The sequence below is a fragment of the Camelus ferus genome, chromosome 10 (genome assembly GCF_009834535.1).
Source record: "Camelus ferus isolate YT-003-E chromosome 10, BCGSAC_Cfer_1.0, whole genome shotgun sequence".
NCBI classification, from domain to species: domain Eukaryota; kingdom Metazoa; phylum Chordata; class Mammalia; order Artiodactyla; family Camelidae; genus Camelus; species Camelus ferus.
The window spans coordinates 27743874-27762630 of NC_045705.1; the positions used below are offsets into that span (position 1 = coordinate 27743874).

At 38.2% G+C, this 18757-nt stretch overlaps 1 protein-coding gene across 6 annotated transcripts in view; it reads left to right on the top strand.

The window, feature by feature from the left end:
• Positions 1–18757, top strand: part of TTC17 (tetratricopeptide repeat domain 17) — a 102229-nt gene that overhangs the window by 64970 nt on the left and 18502 nt on the right. For all 6 annotated transcript variants that reach the window (XM_032488485.1, XM_032488486.1, XM_032488487.1 and 3 more), the window contains 5 exons: positions 9057–9316; positions 9779–9932; positions 14291–14411; positions 16589–16748; positions 17686–17769. In XM_032488485.1, the coding sequence (XP_032344376.1) occupies positions 9057–9316; positions 9779–9932; positions 14291–14411; positions 16589–16748; positions 17686–17769 (779 nt within the window). The remainder of the gene's footprint in view (positions 1–9056; positions 9317–9778; positions 9933–14290; positions 14412–16588; positions 16749–17685; positions 17770–18757) is intronic.

Here is an 18757-nt window from a genome sequence, read left to right on the forward strand (position 1 = left end):
GCCCCTTATTGTTTTTTACCCAGGATCTTAACCTCAGTCTTTTTTTTCTTATTCCTCCATGTGTTATCTCTTGGTGTTTCTGATACTTTGGTGTATACCAATGACTCTAAATCTGTATTTTCAGCAAGACATTCTCTGTGACTCCAGATCTTATTTCTACTTGTTTAGTGTCTCTTTATCTGGATGTGCCACAGGCACTTCAAATTTAACATATCCAAAATTGAACTTGTCCTCACTTTGCCCTATTTCCAGAACTGCTTCTAATTCCTATATTCCTGCTCCCTATTAACAGCAAAACTCTGCCAGTCGTCACTATATTCAGTCATCCTAAGGCCTGTTAAATCTGTCATCTCTTCCTCTGTTCCCTCTGACACTGCCTAAATTCAGACTTTCTTTATTTCTTCCTGGGCTGTTGCAGTAGCGTCATGATCAGCTTTCCTGTATCTAGTCCTTTACTTCAGTCTGTGTATGGAGGGAGGGTGGTGGAAGGAGGTGTGTGTGTGTAGGAGAGAGAGAAAGATAATGCATATAAATTAGTGTACAATTTAAAAAGCAGAAGCAACCCCTGTTACCAGTTTCTTGTGTGTCCAAAGAGTTGATTCTAAAATCAGATCTGATCTGGTAAGTTGCCTATAGGTTTAAAATTTTCAGTAGCTCCCTGTTACCTATAGAAGAGTCCAAATGTCTTAATGTAGGATGTGAGGAGGTTTGGCTTCTGATTCTGTCTCTGACTGTACCATCTGCTAGTCTCTACACAGCAGGATGTACAAACCTTTCACTATTTCCCTCACGTGCCATGCTGCTCTGAGCCTGCATGTCTTTACCCAGGCTGGAGATGGCCCCTGCGTACTCTTCACTTTATCAGACAACTCCTGTGCATCTCCAAGATCCAGCTCAAATGTCATCTCCTCGTTCACAAAGGTCTCCAAGTGTTTAGTTGCTCCATTTGCTGTCTTGTTCCTACTTTTTGTCAAGGCACATTTTATACAGTATGAATTCCTTGTGTGTCTTACATCATATCAGACTGTGAATTTCTTATATATTGTGTTCCATATAAAACTTTCTATTCCTGTGTACAGTAAATATTTATTAAGTAATGAAATGCCCTCCTGTTAAGATTGGATTAACATATTTAACAGTTACAAAATCTTGTGTTTCCTTCTAAGTATTATTGTATCTAAAAAACAAGATCTGAAAGAAGCAAGCTAGAATCAAAGGGGAAGTTGTGACCTTTACCTTTGCAAGTTTAGAAAATTAGTTTCATAGTTCTAGCAGAAATCAATGGGCTTTAAGGAAATTAATTTCCCATTTATCAACTCAAAAGAGATTGATTTTTCATATAGGTGGTCAGTTGTTCATTCATAATGGAGTTACTCCTCTGTGGTGCCTGGCAGCTTCTTGTCGCTTTCTGGCGTCAGGTACCCACACAACCAAATGGACATCATGAGGTTGTTTCATGAACTTAGAATCAACACATGAAACTGACTAATGTTAAGGGGTATTTTTTTTTTCAGTTTATAAAAACTGTCCCTATTCTAACACAACTACTTAATGCCCTAAATTTAACAACTAGTAGGTGATGGAGCCAGGCCATGATAACAATCTCTCTGACTCAATATCTCAGAATACTCATGACTACCCAATTAAAGTCTTTTCCTGGGACAATTCATAATAAAACCCAACCAAAATCTTATTCTTTATCTCTTCACTTTCTGAATACATCATTGCTTGAGACAGATTATTACCTAGTATTTAAATTAAATTTCTTCAGTTCCCTGTTTCCCATGTAGTTACATTCCATCTCCATACTGGGATACAGTACCATTGCCCTGGCTGGGAGTAGGTGTTTGTCGGATCCCTTCAGCATCATGCAGACTCCCTTAGGGTGGATTCCTTTTCACGTTGCTAATTTAATTATAGTGTGATGGTGGCTCTTACTAGTTTTACTCTCAGGTACTAACTTTTCTTTACCATATGTCTATGTTCTGGGAGTACCATCTTCTTTCCTCTAGACACTGACAGCAAGACCACAGGGACTACAGTCGTGGTATAGGTTAGCATGTTTATACCAGCAGGCTTCCTGTAGTGTGGTTATGAGTCAGAAAAACTCTTATTATTCTAACAAAAATAGTACATTATAATAAAAGTCAAGTATAGACATTAAAGAATTTTTGAAAACTATTTTTGAAGGAAAATTTAAAGAAAGTTATATCCTCTTTAGTAATCATAAACTGTTATGATAATCACTGCCTTTTGTGGTGCTTTATAGTTTACAAGGTGCTATGAATTACGTATTAACCTTGTGAAATAGATTTTATTATTAAGCCCTATCTTATAGATGAGAAAATTGAGAAGTTAGGTCCCTTGCCTAACACCTGCAGTAGGTGGTATATAACTAAAACTCATCCCCAGGTCTTCTGATTTCGTACGTTGTCATTTGCCTGTGGTTCTCAGAAATAGGGGCTTGATAGATTAAAACTTTATTTTTTAATTGGTAAGGTCGTTTTTAAAGAAAACTAGCATCTGCTATTACTATTATTTTATAAAACAACATTTTAATGCCAAAAAAGTACAAAGGCAATCTTAGAGTAAAGGTCTATCTTTCTCAAAAATGGACAGTTGGCATCTTTACCAACAGTACCAACAAATGTGTATCTGGACCTAAGTGTGTGTGTGTGTGTGTGTGTGTGTGTGTGTGTGTGTGTGTGTGTGTGTATTATAACTTTAGATACGTGGCCTTTTTTTGTTTCTCATTTTGGCGAGGATTGGTGGAAATCGCGTCACTGATTAACATTTCAAAAACCACTACTTTAATACTTCATCATCTAGTCCAGAATTCCTCCCTGAGAAAATTTAGCTGTTGAAGAAAGAGCATCGGTTTTGTAGTCAGAGATATTGTTGTCATGTCCTGGCTCCACCATCTACTTGTTAAGTTTTGGGCAAATTACTTAATCTTGTTGAGCCTTCCTTACCTCATTAATTTAAATTTTTTTTTAAAAAACGACATAAAAATCCTCAGCGTGTTCTTGAGTATTTAAATGCAATAACTTAGGGAAACATGTATTTTAGTGCCTGATACACAAATGGAGTTCAGTAAATGTTCACTTATACAAACACAAGCTTGACTCTACCGTTGCGAGACTGAGAGGATGCTGGTGAGCCAAAGTCCCCACAAGTGCATCCATACAGTATCTGCTCAGTAAATGTCAGTGAAGGGGGCCCTGACGTATTTGCACAAGAGTTATTACAGGAACAATTCCCTATTTACTTTGTATGTTATCTTCTTGGAATTCTTTGTTTTCTCTTCCTATCCTGACCCGGCTAGAAGAAGGAAGAGCACCATTGGTGCAAGTGAAAACTCAAAACTCAATGATTGTTGTTTTCTTCTCAGAAGTGAATCATTTCTGTACCCACCTTAGTCTGAGTGATTTAATCTAAGCCTTTTTTGCTTTCTGATTACTGCCTTGAAATTTTTTGCCATTGTTTATGCATTAAAAAGCTTAAGTCCAAAGCTTTATATTCTGACTTCAAAAAAGATACCACTGCCTTCTTTTAAATTGAAGCATAGTTGCTGTAGAGTATGTTACAAGTATACAGTATAGTGGTTCACAATTTTTAAAAATTATACTCCATTTATAATTATTGTAAAATATTGGCTATATTCCCCGTGTTGTACAATATATTCTTGGAGCTCATTTTATACATATTATTTTGTACCTCTTAATCCCCTTCCTTGTCTTGCCCCTGCCCCCTTCCCTTTCCCCACTGGTAACCACTGTTTTGTTCTTACATCTGTGAGTCTGATTCTTTTTTGTTATATTTACTAGTTTGTTGTATTTTTTAGATTCCACACGAGTGATACCATACAGTGTCTTTTTCTGAGTTATTTCATTTAACGTAATGCCCTCCAAGTCCATCCATGTTGCTGCAAAGAAGACACTAGAACTCAAGACAGAATTGCCCAAGGTCCTATGGTGGTGGGGTCCTAATTTGCAACCAAATTAATTTAATTCCATTGTATACTATTTTTTGATACAAAGAGACATATTCTTAAAGGTAGAATGTGCCTTCTTGCCTTCAGAAACCACAGTCTAATAGTAAAACCTGTTGATATTAATCATATAAGAATTTCTGGAGGAGAGTACAGACTTTGAAGAAAGGACTTTGTCTTGCTGCTCATCTCTTTGAATGTGTGACCTTTACCTCTTTGTTGTCGATCTATTTAGTTTTCAATGTAGCATTTATCTTTCCAGCCTCTGCTCCCTAAAACTCTTTTTGAAACCTCTCCTCCAAGATTATTAATATTGCATCTTATCAAACGCAGTCATCTTCTTTTAATCACCTTTTAATGTTCCTCTCCCCCTTCAGTCGTGTTCCCAACATTGTCTGGCTTCTGCTTCTGCTCCAAGCTTGAGTAGCCCAGGCTCTCCCTGGGTAGCCCATTCCATTTTCTGACCATTCATAAGTCTTCCCTAATACTGAGTTAAAATATGACTTCTCATTCCTAGTCCCACCCTCTGAGGCTAACAAAGTCTTGTCTCTCATTAATGTCACATTTTCTTAGAGATTTGAAGATGATTATTGTTTCTGCCTAGCCACCCCTCCATGCTTTTGCTTCCTTTAGTGAAATGTCCTCATTTCCTTCAATAACTCCTATTAAGTCTCTAGCCCCTTCACCATCCTTGAAGTATTACAAAAATCTTTCTAGCAAAATATTACTCAAGTCTTGATTTGTGTGTGTGTGTGTGTTTGTGTGTGCATGCGCAGTTTATCAGCTACTCTTCCTGCTATGGAATCACCCTTAATTTCTTCAGCCTTTCTTCACTTAACATGGTTTTGAGTACTTTGACCAAGTCCTTTTCTATGAACATGCTTCACTTTGAAAATCTCTTAAACTGAGGTCTCCAGACCTACCCATGAATTTCCAGGTGCGCCTGGGACATTGCAAGGTTATAGTGGACTTTCTTTCCTTCCTTTTTTCCTTTCTTTTCTCTCTCTCTCTCTCTTTTTTTTTTTCTTTTTGTCTTTTTGTATCAGAACTGCATACGCTTCTCTCCACCTCTCAGCACTTCTTGTCCCTGCGATTCTTGCCAGATTACCTCCCAGGGCTCAGACTCCACTGTGAGTTTCCCAGTACTCTGAGATAGGATTCATCAGAGTGACAAAATATTAACTCATATAAGTCTCTTCACAATATTTATCCTTCTTTGTCCAGTGTGAAAATGGTATATGTTGAAAAAGATAAATTAAGATATGGGTCTCAGTCTGTGTTTCCAGTATATCATACCATCTGCCCCACAAGCAGCAAGCCTAAAATTTACCTTTTCTTTTTTCTGCTTCAAGTATAATTTAAAACCTTCTGAGATCCCTCCATAGTCCAGACCTCTCTTCAAACCTGAATTCTGTATTTTCAGCTTCTTATTGGACAGCATCTGAAGATACATTCCTCCGTCCATTCTAGCCTAGACCATAAGCTTGTTACAAGTTGTTATACTCTGAGCCCTCAGCATATTATAAGCACATAACAAGCGTTTAATGAATAAGCATCTGAAATCCCAACACTTTACCCTATTGTCCTCTCCTAATTCCATCGTCTTCGTAAATAGCATTATCGTTTCATATTCACAGATTCTAAAATTTCACATAGTGGAAAGCTCACTATTTCACATCAGGCTTTAAAATCTTGAAATCATCTTTGGATTTATTCTATTTGCCATTATATCCATTTAGTTACCAAATGCTATTAATTTTTCTTCATTGAAATTTCCTTATATACCTCTTTTCCCTCCCTTTTTAAAATTCCCCTTTCCTGCTAATCTGTCAGCTTCTCTTTATATAATTCTGATAGAGATTTTTGAAATACCTTTCTAATTAGTCTCTTTGTCCTCTGTCTTCCTTGTTTCCTGCATGCCCCCACCCCCAGTACACCAACTGATTTACTGTTCTACCCTTTATAAATGTTATGACTCTCATCTTGTTACTCTTTTGCTTAACTAGAGGCTTCCTTTATAGTGAATCTTCCTCTTGACTTTCTCAGAGATTCTCAGTGTCACCCACCTTCCCTCAGTATCTTATTTGCTGATACCCTCTGTATACAGTCTTTGTTCTAATTAATTTGAAATTAGTAGTGCCTTCACATATCCCATCTTTATGCTGTATCTGTGTGCATGTAGACGGGTATCTACATGCCTGCTTTTTTAGTCCCGTCATTCTGGGGGTTCCCTCCCTGGACCTCTAGTCTGTCTAAATCCTGCCTCAGGTAGTCTCCCTTCCTGTAAGAAGCATTTTGTGACTATATTCAATTATGTTTTTCCTTTAGGGAAAAAAAATTTAATGTAACTGTTCTCTCGTTGTTTAATGTATGTAGTTTTGTGTCTCCAACTTAGTTATCTTTAATTCCTCTGGAATTGCCACCTATATAGCATGTAGTGCAGAGCAGTCTCTAAATAAATAAAGATTGGTTTATTTTTCCTAACTCATAGCACATTTATGATTTCCCCATTCCTCACCTTTTTTTAGTGGTGTTCTTTGGGAATTAATATCACCCCAACCCCAGCAGCCTTTGAAGAGGCTGAATGGCTGCCAGCAGCAGAAGCCTGCAGCAAGTTCCATAAGTCTATCTTGATGGACTACTGATTTCCATCAATGAAAAACTCTTTCTCTAAGAACTTTTTAATAATGATATATATTACCATATGGTAAGGGCACAGGGCAGTATTAACCTTTGGGACCTGAGCTTGCAGAACTCTTTGCAACTAAACGACATGAATGCTTTCTAGATAGTAGTAGTTACTGAATGGAAATAAGGCTTCCATACACAGCATCCATATGCAGCTCTAATTGCACACTGGGGAATTAGTTATCTGCAGCTCACCTTTGACCAAAAGCCACTTTCCTTTAAGCCCATGTTCTTGGCTATGGCCAAATCTATCAACAAAAAACTTTCCTGTCTTAGGACCAAGTACAAGGAATCCCATGGTAGCCATGGGAGAAGGAAGGAGAGGAAGCTAAAATAACAGGAGTACTACTTAGAGACGACTCTGTTGCTACAAGTCAGATGCCAGGCAATCCTAATTAAGTTGCTTTTTGAGATCTCTAAAGCAGTTCTTTCAGCTGCTTTCCTGGATCAGCTACTGAGAAGTCTGTAAGTCACATGGTGTGCCGGGCACTGTGCTGCAGACATGGTGCCTGCCTTTCTGCTGCTTACCTTTCAGCTGGGTTGTCAATACTTGAACACATGACACTTTTTAGAATCTTAAAAAGTTTTGAATTGCCAGCAGGACAAGGCAAAGGCAGGAACAGCAGATCCTTAAGGACTTCGCAAAGCAAATTATTCCTGAGTTCCCATTAATTGATGCTACAACTATTTGTGCCTGCTGTGTGCCAGATGCAATGTTGGACATTTGGAATACAGTAGCAAACAAGATAGAAACTGAAAATTAGAACTCTTTGTCAACCCTACATTTATAATACTGGTCACATAATTTTGGCAAGTAACCAACCATTTTTAATCTACATATCCTAAGGAAAAAGACTTTGTCAGATCCCTATTTGACTTTATGCTTGTTTCAGAACATGAATGATAATAATAAATAATAGAAACCAGTAGATGGGTTCAGAAAACCTAAAAGAAACTTACTCAAAAGGACAGCAGTACATTTTGTAGTCACTTGTTAACAAGCAGAAGAGCCTTATAGCTTTTTCAAGAAAGAATGACAGATTTCTAGTGGTACTCCCAGCCTGGCAACAGACCTTCCCACTTTCTGTAATAGAAAGTGGGATGAGAAATAGAAATGCCACCAGAGAGCTAAGGGTGACACTGCAGACCTTCTGTGAGTGGGGCTCAAAGCTTTAAGCTGTTTTTAGCCATGGCAATCAGCCATATTTCTTACCCCAAACCTTCTCAGGAACTAAAACTGCATTTCTGAGATGGGTTACTCACTATGGCTATCGGCCTGGTGATATGGATACGAGATTCCTGACCTTGGGCTCATTCATGCCATGTTCTAAATCACTGAACAAGCTAGAACAACCAATTTAAGATTATTGGGATAACTGGGATAATATGGGCTGGCATTTTGTGAACAATCAACCCCAAGCTCTGAGGTTGTCCAGTGCGTATTACAAAAGGAGGCATTCCATTTTGTTAGCTGTTTTTGTACATTGTATACTTCCAAAAAGGACTGGAGATCACTTTCATGGAACACATCTTATAAGATTCAACCATTAATTCAAAATAGCAAAAGTTAAATAGCAAAGAATTCTTTTTAAAAAAGGAAAGCATTCTCTTAAGAAACTCAGACTAATTTTGTCCTCAGCTTTTTAGTTAAGCACATAGGGGAATTTGTGGGACTGTGTAACCTTCAGTGTATAATAATGGAAACATACTGACTTCTCAGGAGAGAGAATTTTTACTAGGCCATTGCGCTGAAAAACATCCCGGGAGCCTTCACATAAGAAACATGAGCAACATAATAAGTATCCTGATTACCATTTTAGGAAAAAATTACACTAGTATATTGCTAGTTCTTATATCAGCCATTAGTGAAAATGGGGGCCTTCATGTGGAGTTAGGATAATTTTCCATTAAACAAATCATTGTTCAGTTAAGGCAGTTAGACTGTGTGGTCTGAACATCAGCTATGACGTTTCATATACTATTTGAATAGAGCTTGAAGAATCCTATAAATAAATAAATACCATAATAAACTTCATCTTTGCCGTCTATATCCTATATCTAGAGTGAGTTGGTCTTTTTTTCCAAAAAATACACGTACGAAATAGCCACCGTCATGCTCACTAGTGACATAATCTATGACTACCTGCCATCTAGCTGCTGTCATTGTTCTCAGCCAGGGTTTTTACAAAAGGTTGATGGCAAAGATGACATTTTATTATGAATTTTGAAGATGCTAAATGGCATTTTTATGAAGGTGGGCTACAGAAGTGCCTCTAAGCAGAGCCAAAACTTTTCTCAGAAAGCAAAGTTGGAGTCACTTAAGTACTTCAGTGAGTTCTGTGTAATTTTTAATGACATGCTGGTGCTTGAATCTCAGGTACAGTGGTTGAGGAAAGCAACGGTTCTGATGAGATGGAGAACTCAGATGAAACAAAAATGTCAGAAGAGATACTGGCTTTGGTGGATGAATTTCAACAGGCATGGCCTCTGGAAGGCTTTGGGGGGGCACTCGAGATGAAAGGACGGCGTCTGGACTTGCAGGGGATACGAGTACTGAAGAAAGGCCCCCAGGATGGAGTGGCCAAAAGCTCCTGCTATGGAGACTGCAGAAGCGAAGATGATGAAGCAACAGAATGGGTAAGAGTTTACCAACTCAGTCTTACCAAATTGTAGCCCAAGTCTTTGTGGGGGTACCTCAGGTTTGCAGAGTGTAATGTTTCTGTTGGGTATGTGGCAATATTCTACTCCACGCTCCAGTCAGCCTTCACAGTGGAATTGTACTGCCAGAAGCATTTCACATTAACTTCGGTATTGCCGGCTCTTGTAGGAAGCAGAGGAAGTGGGATGGGTGTGAAGCCACACTTGGAATGGCCCAGTTCAGACATCTTAACTGTCAGTTTCCTCTATAGCCTTCAAGGCTGGATTATTATATTTGTTTCACTAAACATTTTTCATTCAGACCTTTAAAAATTAAACCGAGAGAAAGAACTTAACCCTAGTTAACACAAGACCAGCTATTCTTAAAGCCACCAGTACACACAGTCATGGGCAGGTGTAATAATCGAGCTCATTTGTCCCTAACATGTTTTCATTTCCCAGATCACATTCCAAGTCAAACGAGTAAAGAAACCCAAAGGAGATAATAAGAAAACTCCTGGAAAAAAGGTAGAATCGAATCAGGCAGAAAATGTACATCGTAACCAAGCAAACCTGGAGATCACTGGCCCAAAGGTGGCATCTCCTGGGCCACAAGGTAAATTTGAATGTTTAATATGCCAGTTTCTTCTTTCAGATTTCACTGTCTCAATGAAATGTGTGTTTGTGACTTGAAGTAGATCAGATGAGATGGTCATTGAGCCAAGTGAACAAGAAACCCAGTCATTGATATAAAATGTTTATTTTAACATTTACTTGATTTTTTTTTTTAACCATTGGCTATTTGGCTTATACTCTTACCAACTTAAGCTTAAATATCCTATTGATTAACTTGACAGTCTAGTTTAGTACATAAAAATGTGGGTTTGAGCAGACTTCCTGGGTTCAGACACCAGTTTTGCCATTTAGTTCCCTGTGCCTCATTTTCCCTCTGAATAAAATGTGAATAATAATTGCATCTATTTTGTAGGGTGATTGTGAAAATTATATGAGTTTATACATGTAAAGTGCTTTTAATGAACTGGGCACATAGGGATCAATAAATATTACCTATCTAGTAACATTTTTGTGTGTCAAAATGTATTGGATGCATTTAAGTATTGGATAAATGCTTTGGTAATACTCCCCAGGGGAAAAAAATGCATTAAAAATTTTTTTTCCAAAAAATCAAAATTTGGCATGTACTTTCAAGGTTCAGAGTTGTCCCCAAGTCTGTCTCTGGACTCCAGGTTCAGGGCCATTGTCATGAGTCCCGTTAACTTTCTTTTCCAGCAGTGAAATAGTGATAATCGAATTTCTTTAAAAATAAATCTCCTTTTTTAGAAGGATATTTTCACTGTGTTAGACTTGGGAAATTCAAGGTAACTTCGTGAAAATATGTGTTATTTAATTTGGTGTACTTAACAAAGCTGAAAGCAGAGGACACATAATAAAACATAAAGAATGGGGTCAGCTTGGCTAAATCCCATACTAAAGACACCAAAAAGAACATTTTATCATGACTAGAGTTGAAAGTATGATGTAGCGTTAATGTTTAGGGAAGATGGCATGTATTAACAGGTTATGGAGAGAAAGTGACACTTAGTTCTGTCTTCAGTAGCAAGGAAAAAGATGTCCAAACTGTAAAATGTCAGTATAACAAAGAAAATTCCAATGCCTTAAATAGTAAATGTAACAAAAAAAATAATAAAAGAGGAAAATTCTGATGGATATTTATATACTTTTAATGTGGGAAAGGACTTTCTAAGGCAGAGAGAAAAAAAAATTAATTCTGGTATCAGAAGACACTATAAAAGAGAGAGACAAAGGACTAAAACAAAATATTTTCACAGAATATTTGTATATATTTACAGAATATATGATAAGCAAAGGTTATCAACATCATTAAAGAGCACCTGTAAATCAATAGAAAAAATACAACATTTCAGTGAAATATGTGCAGTGTACATGGGCACTTCACCAAACGCACACGCACACAGCTACTAAATATGTCAGGCTCACTAGCAGTCAAGGAAGTGCAAACGTAAAATGTGACATGCCATTTTTGCTTATCAGATTGTCTTTATGTAATGCAAAGTGAGAGTTAATAAAATGAATTTTGGGATAGTTTGACTAGATGTATCAGAAATTTTTAAAATATACCAACAATTCTGTTTCTAGTAGTTCACCCTAAATAAATTCTCTCTTAAGTGTGAAAGATAGAAGTAAGAAGATATTGATTACAGTGCTGCTTATCATAATAAAAATTTGAAAAATACCTAAATGATGGTAATTGCCTAAATAAATTACAGCATGTTCTTGCTGTACACTGTGTAGCCAAGATGTTTGTAATTTAGTATGTGAACAAAAGCAGTTTATAAAATAGCATATGTAGAGAATACTTCAATTTTTGTAAAATAGTAAATATACTGTATTTCATCTACATTTTTTTCACATTTCAGTATCTCTGCAAGTGAGATACATCTTACAATTGATGGTATCTTAAATAATAATTGGCAACATTTTTCCTTCTTAAATCTTGTAAAGCAATGTGCACCTTATAGTTCATGATATCTTAGATTTGATGAAATATACTAAATTAAACAAACACAGAAAAGCATATACCAAAATGTTGTAAGTGATCTTCTCTGGATGCTGATAGCACTGTAGGTGATTTTTTATTTTCTTCTATATTCTTTTCCATTTTCTAAATATTTCATAATAAGCCTATATTAATTTTATAAGCAAAAAACTAAAAATTTCTTGTTAAATTGAAAATTAAAGCTCAGTATGGTTGAGATGATAGGAGAGCAATTAGGTAGTTTTTAAATGGATTCAAGTAGATGGGCCTGGGAAGGGCACTGAATATACTTGCAAATGAAATCATGGAACTACTTACTGTCATTAATGTGAAAAGTTCTAAAGCATAGAATAGATGATAGAAGGCTAGAGAAGTTCAGGATCCCAATTTTCAAGTATATGTGGATTCTATCCACTACCAGGTGTTAAGCTTTGTGATAAAATCCTGGCAAAGTTCTAAAGCAGATTATTGAACCAGTAGTTTGTAAGCCCGTGGGGAAAAAGTGGAGATCCTTAAGGGCCACTATAGATTCACTAAGAATTAATAAAACTAATAATGCATAACTAATTTCATTTCCTAGTTTGGTGAGGGCTACTGGATTGGACCAAGACCAGAAAAGTGCCATAGATATAATGTAACTCGATTTAAGCAAAGCATTTAATAGAGCCTCTTATGATATCCTTGTGAACAGGATGAAGAAATGTGGGCTCAAAGGTTCGGCAATGCCTGCAGCATAAACTTTCTAGTGTGGTGTACAAGACTGTTTACAATCTAGGCTCTCTCCCCACTTCAGCATCATTCTCTGAACCAACCATGCTCTTTTTTTACCTCTTTGCCTTTGCACATGCTGTTCCCTCTGCCTGGAATGCCCTTTTGCTATCTCAGTGGTGCTAAAATGTCACCAATCCTTAAACTTTGAACTCAAGTGCCATCTCTTCCTTGGTTCCTTCAGGCTGAATCAGTTGCTCTCTCCCTGTGCATTTGCTCTATACCTTCACTCTAGCACTTATCCTATTGTGTTCTAGTAATTTCCTTCCTAGCCTGTGAGCTCCAGGGCAGGCCTTGAGCCTCTATTCCTCTCTGAATCCCTAGCAATCTTAACACAGTTCCCAGTCCCTTGTAATAGAAGCTCAGTAAGTATCTTTCAAGTGACTTTCTTAAACATAAAAAGAAAAATAAGCTTTACTGTGAAATGTATGGTTTAATTCTTTAAGTTATTAATTTAAACAGGGTTCATTTGAAACTCTTCTAAACTGTTCTTTTCTGTTTTATTAAAATCTAAATCCAAAGCCCTGCCTGCATCTTAAACAGTATGCTATTGCTGGTAAATTTCTACAGTATAAAAAGAACTCTACAGAACCAAAGTTCTCCTTCTTGTCCATTCCACTGGAATTTCTTCAGAAGAATCCTTCCCAGATATAGGACTTAGTTCTGCTCTTTTCGTGGGGACTTAATCTAAGTAAAAGGCCTACACTTAGAAGGTAGTACCTTTAAAGGGTATCAATAAACAGAGATTTAAAACCTCAGCAAAGGTTTAAATAGCATGATTGGGAGCATGCATGTTAGAGTCAAACAGACCTGGATCTGGATCCCCTTTCTGCCACCTAGTAGCCAGGTGACCCTGGGCAAGTCACTTGATTTCTCTGAACCTTTGTCTTCTCATCTGAGAAATGAGGATTAAAACCTGCCTCTTCAGGTTACAGATGTAAAGCACTTAGCACAGGACCTGAACACACAGTAAGTGCTCTGGAAACAAATGATAACCTTTCATTATCATCATTATTACCTACCCTGCTGCTTTTCTCTACAGCAGGGGTTCTCTGCCAGGAGTGATTTTGGCCTCCCAGGAAACATTTGGCAGTATCTGGAGACATTTTTAATTGTCACATCTCAGGGAGGGTGCTGCTCACATCTATTGGATAGAGACCAGGGATGCTGCCACGTCCTCCAGCGCACAGGACAGTGCTCGTGACAAAGCATTATCCAGCCCGCATTGTCGGCAGTACCAGATTGAGAAGCCCTGCTTTAGAGATACATCTTTCTCTTGACTAAGTTAGGGTTGTCTTTATAAAATCAAAATGTTGAAGGGTAAAAATTGAATTTGGTAAGAATGTTAACACTGAAGAATATTTTAACCCTTATCTCAGTCTTAAATCCAGTGAAGGGCTCATTTATTTTTATTTCATCATCTATCTTTGAGAACAAGGCTTTACTCAAAGATAATTGTTATCCCCATTTAGAACTAACTAAATCTTGTCATCAGGTGGTAGGAATTCTGAAGACTAGAAGAATGACTAGCACCCGCAGTACACCAATGTGGGTAAAGTAAAAGCGTAAGGCACCACGCGTTCTGTTTCTCTGCAATTGTGTCGACTGATGACATACTTTCCTTCCAGGAAAAAAACGTGACTACCAGAGTCTGGGATGGCCCAGCCCGGACGAGTGCCTCAAACTCCGCTGGGTAGAGCTGACTGCCATCGTGAGTACCTGGCTTGCAGTTTCATCAAAAAACATTGAGTGAGTATCTTAAACCTCTCCCTCCTCCGTGGTATTTGTGTACCAGTGATCCCGCTGGGCCTCAGCTGACTTCACTTCTTTGTCAGCAGTTACTAGAAGAGTCGTCCTTTCTAGGGTTCTTGGTTCAAAGGACACCCCTTGCTGACCACAGGGCACAGATGGATTCAGCTCATTATACTGAAATAGTCAATGTGTTCCTGTCTCAGTGCCTTCTCCATACTTTCTAAGCTATGTAGAAGTCATGTATAACTTACTTAACTTGAATTAAAGACTGGATGTCTTCATTAAAGCACAAAACCTATGGTCTCTCACTGACATCATGAGCTTGAAAAGGTAACCAGAGCAGATCCAGATTTACCAACATCCACCAGGACACAAGCAAGCAAGGTTCCCTCTCTCATAACTGCTTTTTCCACCCTGGATGCTCATTCTCTTTTTTGGGCCCCTTTTCTACCCTTTAAGCATTAGAGTTCCCCAAAATTTACCACTAAGCCTTCTTACTTTACAGTCATTCGCAGCCAGACTGCTCTACTCCCAGAACTCCTGTCACCAGTGATATGTTGACAACTCCCAAATTTGATTCCCCACACCAGGCCTTTCTTCACATCCTTCTCCTCGTCGCTCTAGGCGTCTACCTGGCCTCTCTGCCTAGGTATCTCTCAGGCACCCTAAGGTCAGGAGAACTAAACTCACAATTTTCTTGCCCACTCTCCTTCCAAAAAAATCATTACTTTGATTGTTTTCTGTTTCTTATTCTTAGAAAATAGCTTCAGCCAGAAACCTGGGGGCTGTCCTTATGCCCCAGATCCAGTCCGTTACCGGTTCTTCTCACTTTTACCCTTTGAGTGTTTTCCAGAACCCATTTTTCTTCATCCCTGATGCTGCCTCCTTAAACCAGAACAATCATCTCCACTTAGATTTGTTCAGTAGCCTCCTAGCTGGTCCTCTTGCTTTATTCATTCTTGCATCTCTTCAATCCATTCTCTCCACAGTACTCAGAATTATCCCTCAAATGTAAGTCAAATAATTCTTAAAATGCTCTAATAACTTCATATCGCTGTTTACAGGGTCCCACAAAGCCCTTCATGACCTGCTCCCTGCACGTCTTTTCATCTTCAGCTCTGCCCTCCCTCCTTCAGACCTTCACAGATGGTGTCTCCTTTCTCACTACCTTCTCCTACCTGGTTAATTCACACTCATCCTTCCAGTCTCAATTTAAATCTTACTTTCTCAGGAAATCCTTCACTAAACACCTTCCTCTTCCATCAGCATAGAGGAAATATGTACTCTCCTCTAGTAAACTGACATTGTACTATGCTTTTATCTTTTGTAACTCATCACATCTGTAATAACTATCACAAGACTATGAGCACTGTAACAGTGGGAACTGGGTATATTTTGTTAATTATTATAGTCCTGATATCTGACATGTAATAGGCTCTGAATAAATAATGTATGAATGAGTATTTGCCTAATAAATGTTAAACTTTTAAAGTAGCTGGAAATAAAATTTGGCAATGCCAATTTGCCACATCAGTATATATGATAGCGTATAATATATATCCTGTGTCTAGCAGGTAAATGACCACTTTGGAACCACGAAGGGAAGTACTTACATCTTATACATAGATACAGTGAACAGCTGGATCTGTATAACATGTACTGTCTAAACTTTAGGTAACTTTTTCTGTGGGGACAAGTGTGCTTCTGTACATAAAGGGAAAAAGAAAGATAAGAACCACTTGTGGGTCTTTATCACTGTCTGTACCCTGGAAAAAGAAATCCTAGAAGAAAACCCACCTAGTTTAAAACCTTTCCAGTGAGAAAAAGTGGCCAGCGGCAGTGAGCAAACCAGACGCCATGGTGCATAGAGGGGAGGGCAGCTTGGGGAGACTGAGAAAATGCTGAGTTCAGGACTCAGATCCAACACTTCTTTGACCTGGAATACGGTCTCTATTCCTACATTCAGCACATAGTCATTGCCAAGCTCTGGAGCCCTTGAATCTGTAAAAGGAGAGATCAGACTAAGTAACTTCTGAAGTCTCTTCCCCTGTGAGATTCTGTGGTTCCAGACAGTGCTAATAATATATTGAAGTTATGGTCAGCTGACTATTAATACTCTTCCTCCCCACCCACTCACCTTTTCCACGGCTAAGGTGGTACTCTCCATTTTTCAGCATCACAGAACATATAGACTTTGCCACTCCAATACAGCAGCCAGCGATGGAGCCTCTTTGCAATGGCAATCTCCCCACGAGCATGCACACACTGGACCACTTGCAGGGGGTTTCCAACCGAGCCAGCCTCCATTATACGGGTGAGAGCCAGTTAACAGAGGTGAGTGCTCGGCTCTGTTTGGCCTGTCTGTAGGTTTTTTTTTCCCTTCTGTCTGTAGGTTTTAGCCCCACAGTTATGATGCAACTGATAGCAGAAAGCACAAGCGGCCAGGGCGTATATTTTCGCCTTTTTTCAGATAACTGTCATGTAGGTGGCTTCAGGCCAAGCCTGATATCTTTCAGCCCCTGTGACTTAGCTTACAATTTTTTATGAGCAGGAAATTTTAATTCTGATTCGTTCCTCGAGGTGGGTAGCATTCTGCTTGCCATCAGACAGAGGCTCTCTGCGAGAAATGTTTGGAGCAGTTAATCCTCCTGTTGGCATTCTTAAGAAGGAAAGCAAGGAGAACAGACCCAGAATATTCTTAGCAAGGAGTATACCTGGAAGAATAATTGGGAAACATGCTACAAATGGTCAACAATAGAGGATTCATTAAATAAATATTGGTTATAGGTATAAGATGGTATACAATGAATCATTAAGAAAGATGTAGTAGAAATATATTTATTAAATGGCATGAAGAAATTTTTTAGGATATATTATGTGAAAATTCAGGTGATAGTATACAGTGTGATTCCATATTCTATGAGAGAAATAATACATGTGTGCATAGAAAAGTATCTGAAAGATACATTAGAGATTATTAACAATGGTTGTGTCTGGGTAACAGGATAGCAAGTACTTTTTATTTTCTTTACTTACTCTAAATGCTATAATGAATGTGTTTAAGTGATTTTTTGTTAAGTGAGAGAAGGCTGAGGGGATGGTAAAATGGCCTTCAGTGTCTTCCATAAGATGCCTTACCAGCAAGACCACAGCATATACCCCAGAAAAATAATCTGCTACTGTGGTACTGTGCCCAACTCGGCATCTGCAGTGTCACTAGACCCTGCCTCATTTTCATTCCTCTTATCTGTCATCTTCCTCCATATACCAGGTATTGCAAAATCTTGGCAAAGACCAATATCCACAACAGTCACTTGAACAGATTGGCACCCGAATTGCCAAAGTTTTGGAAAAGGTAAGTCATCCTGTAGGAAAGCCCTAAACTATTACCTACTTTCTAACTTTTCCAGATTATTTGCCACTAAGTGGCTCTAACCTCTTCTGTTAGTTATTTAGCACTTGGTAACTAAAGGGATGGTGTGAAATCACCCCACACAGAATGTTTCAATCACTTTTCCATCACTTGGTTAGTATTCTTTTTTGCTTCTGTGCTGAAACTTACCTAGTCATTTATCTGTTCTTTATTCCAGCGTGGATATATTGAGGTGGTGCTACTAAAAACTATGGAATCTAGGTATGGGAAAGAAGTCAGGCATTCCTCTTCTGGTGATAAAGAATATTTGGGGAGGCGGGGAATGTAGCTTAGTGGTAGAGCACATGCTTGGCGTGCACGAGGTCCTGGGTTCAATCCCCAGTGCCTTGTAAGGGGGAAGAAAAAGAATATTTGGTATTTTGGATGTTGGATGGGAATACCTTGAAATATCTTTTGTCTTTGAAATCATGAAACGAAATATTTGCAAAAGTATATTTTTATGTAGCCTACAGAAAATATAATTGAGTCTCTAAGACTATTCATCTACCACTATGTGATATTTGTATAAAGAAGAAGTTTAAAATTTTTTAATTTAATTACTTTATGGTTAAGAATCTCTCCACTTTATTATTGTATGATATTGAAGAGGTAATATAATATAAAACATAGTGATTAAAAGAATCAACTCAGCTTCTAGTATGAGCATGACAGAATGGTAGGGATAGAATAATTGCATCAGTTTAAAAGAGATGAAGTGGAAGGCACACAGCAATCACTGTTGTATGGTGATTCTAAAATGCATCTGGCCATGTGTCACCAATTTCCTCAATTCTAGGGTAGGAAATATTCCTTGATTAGGGCCTATTTTGGTTTGTTGGGATTGGTTCCCTGATCTGTTTCTCAGTTCACAACTCTTCTCTGAGCTGTCTTTCCTTTTCCTTAGAAATGTCCTGTATTTGCAGCTGAGTAG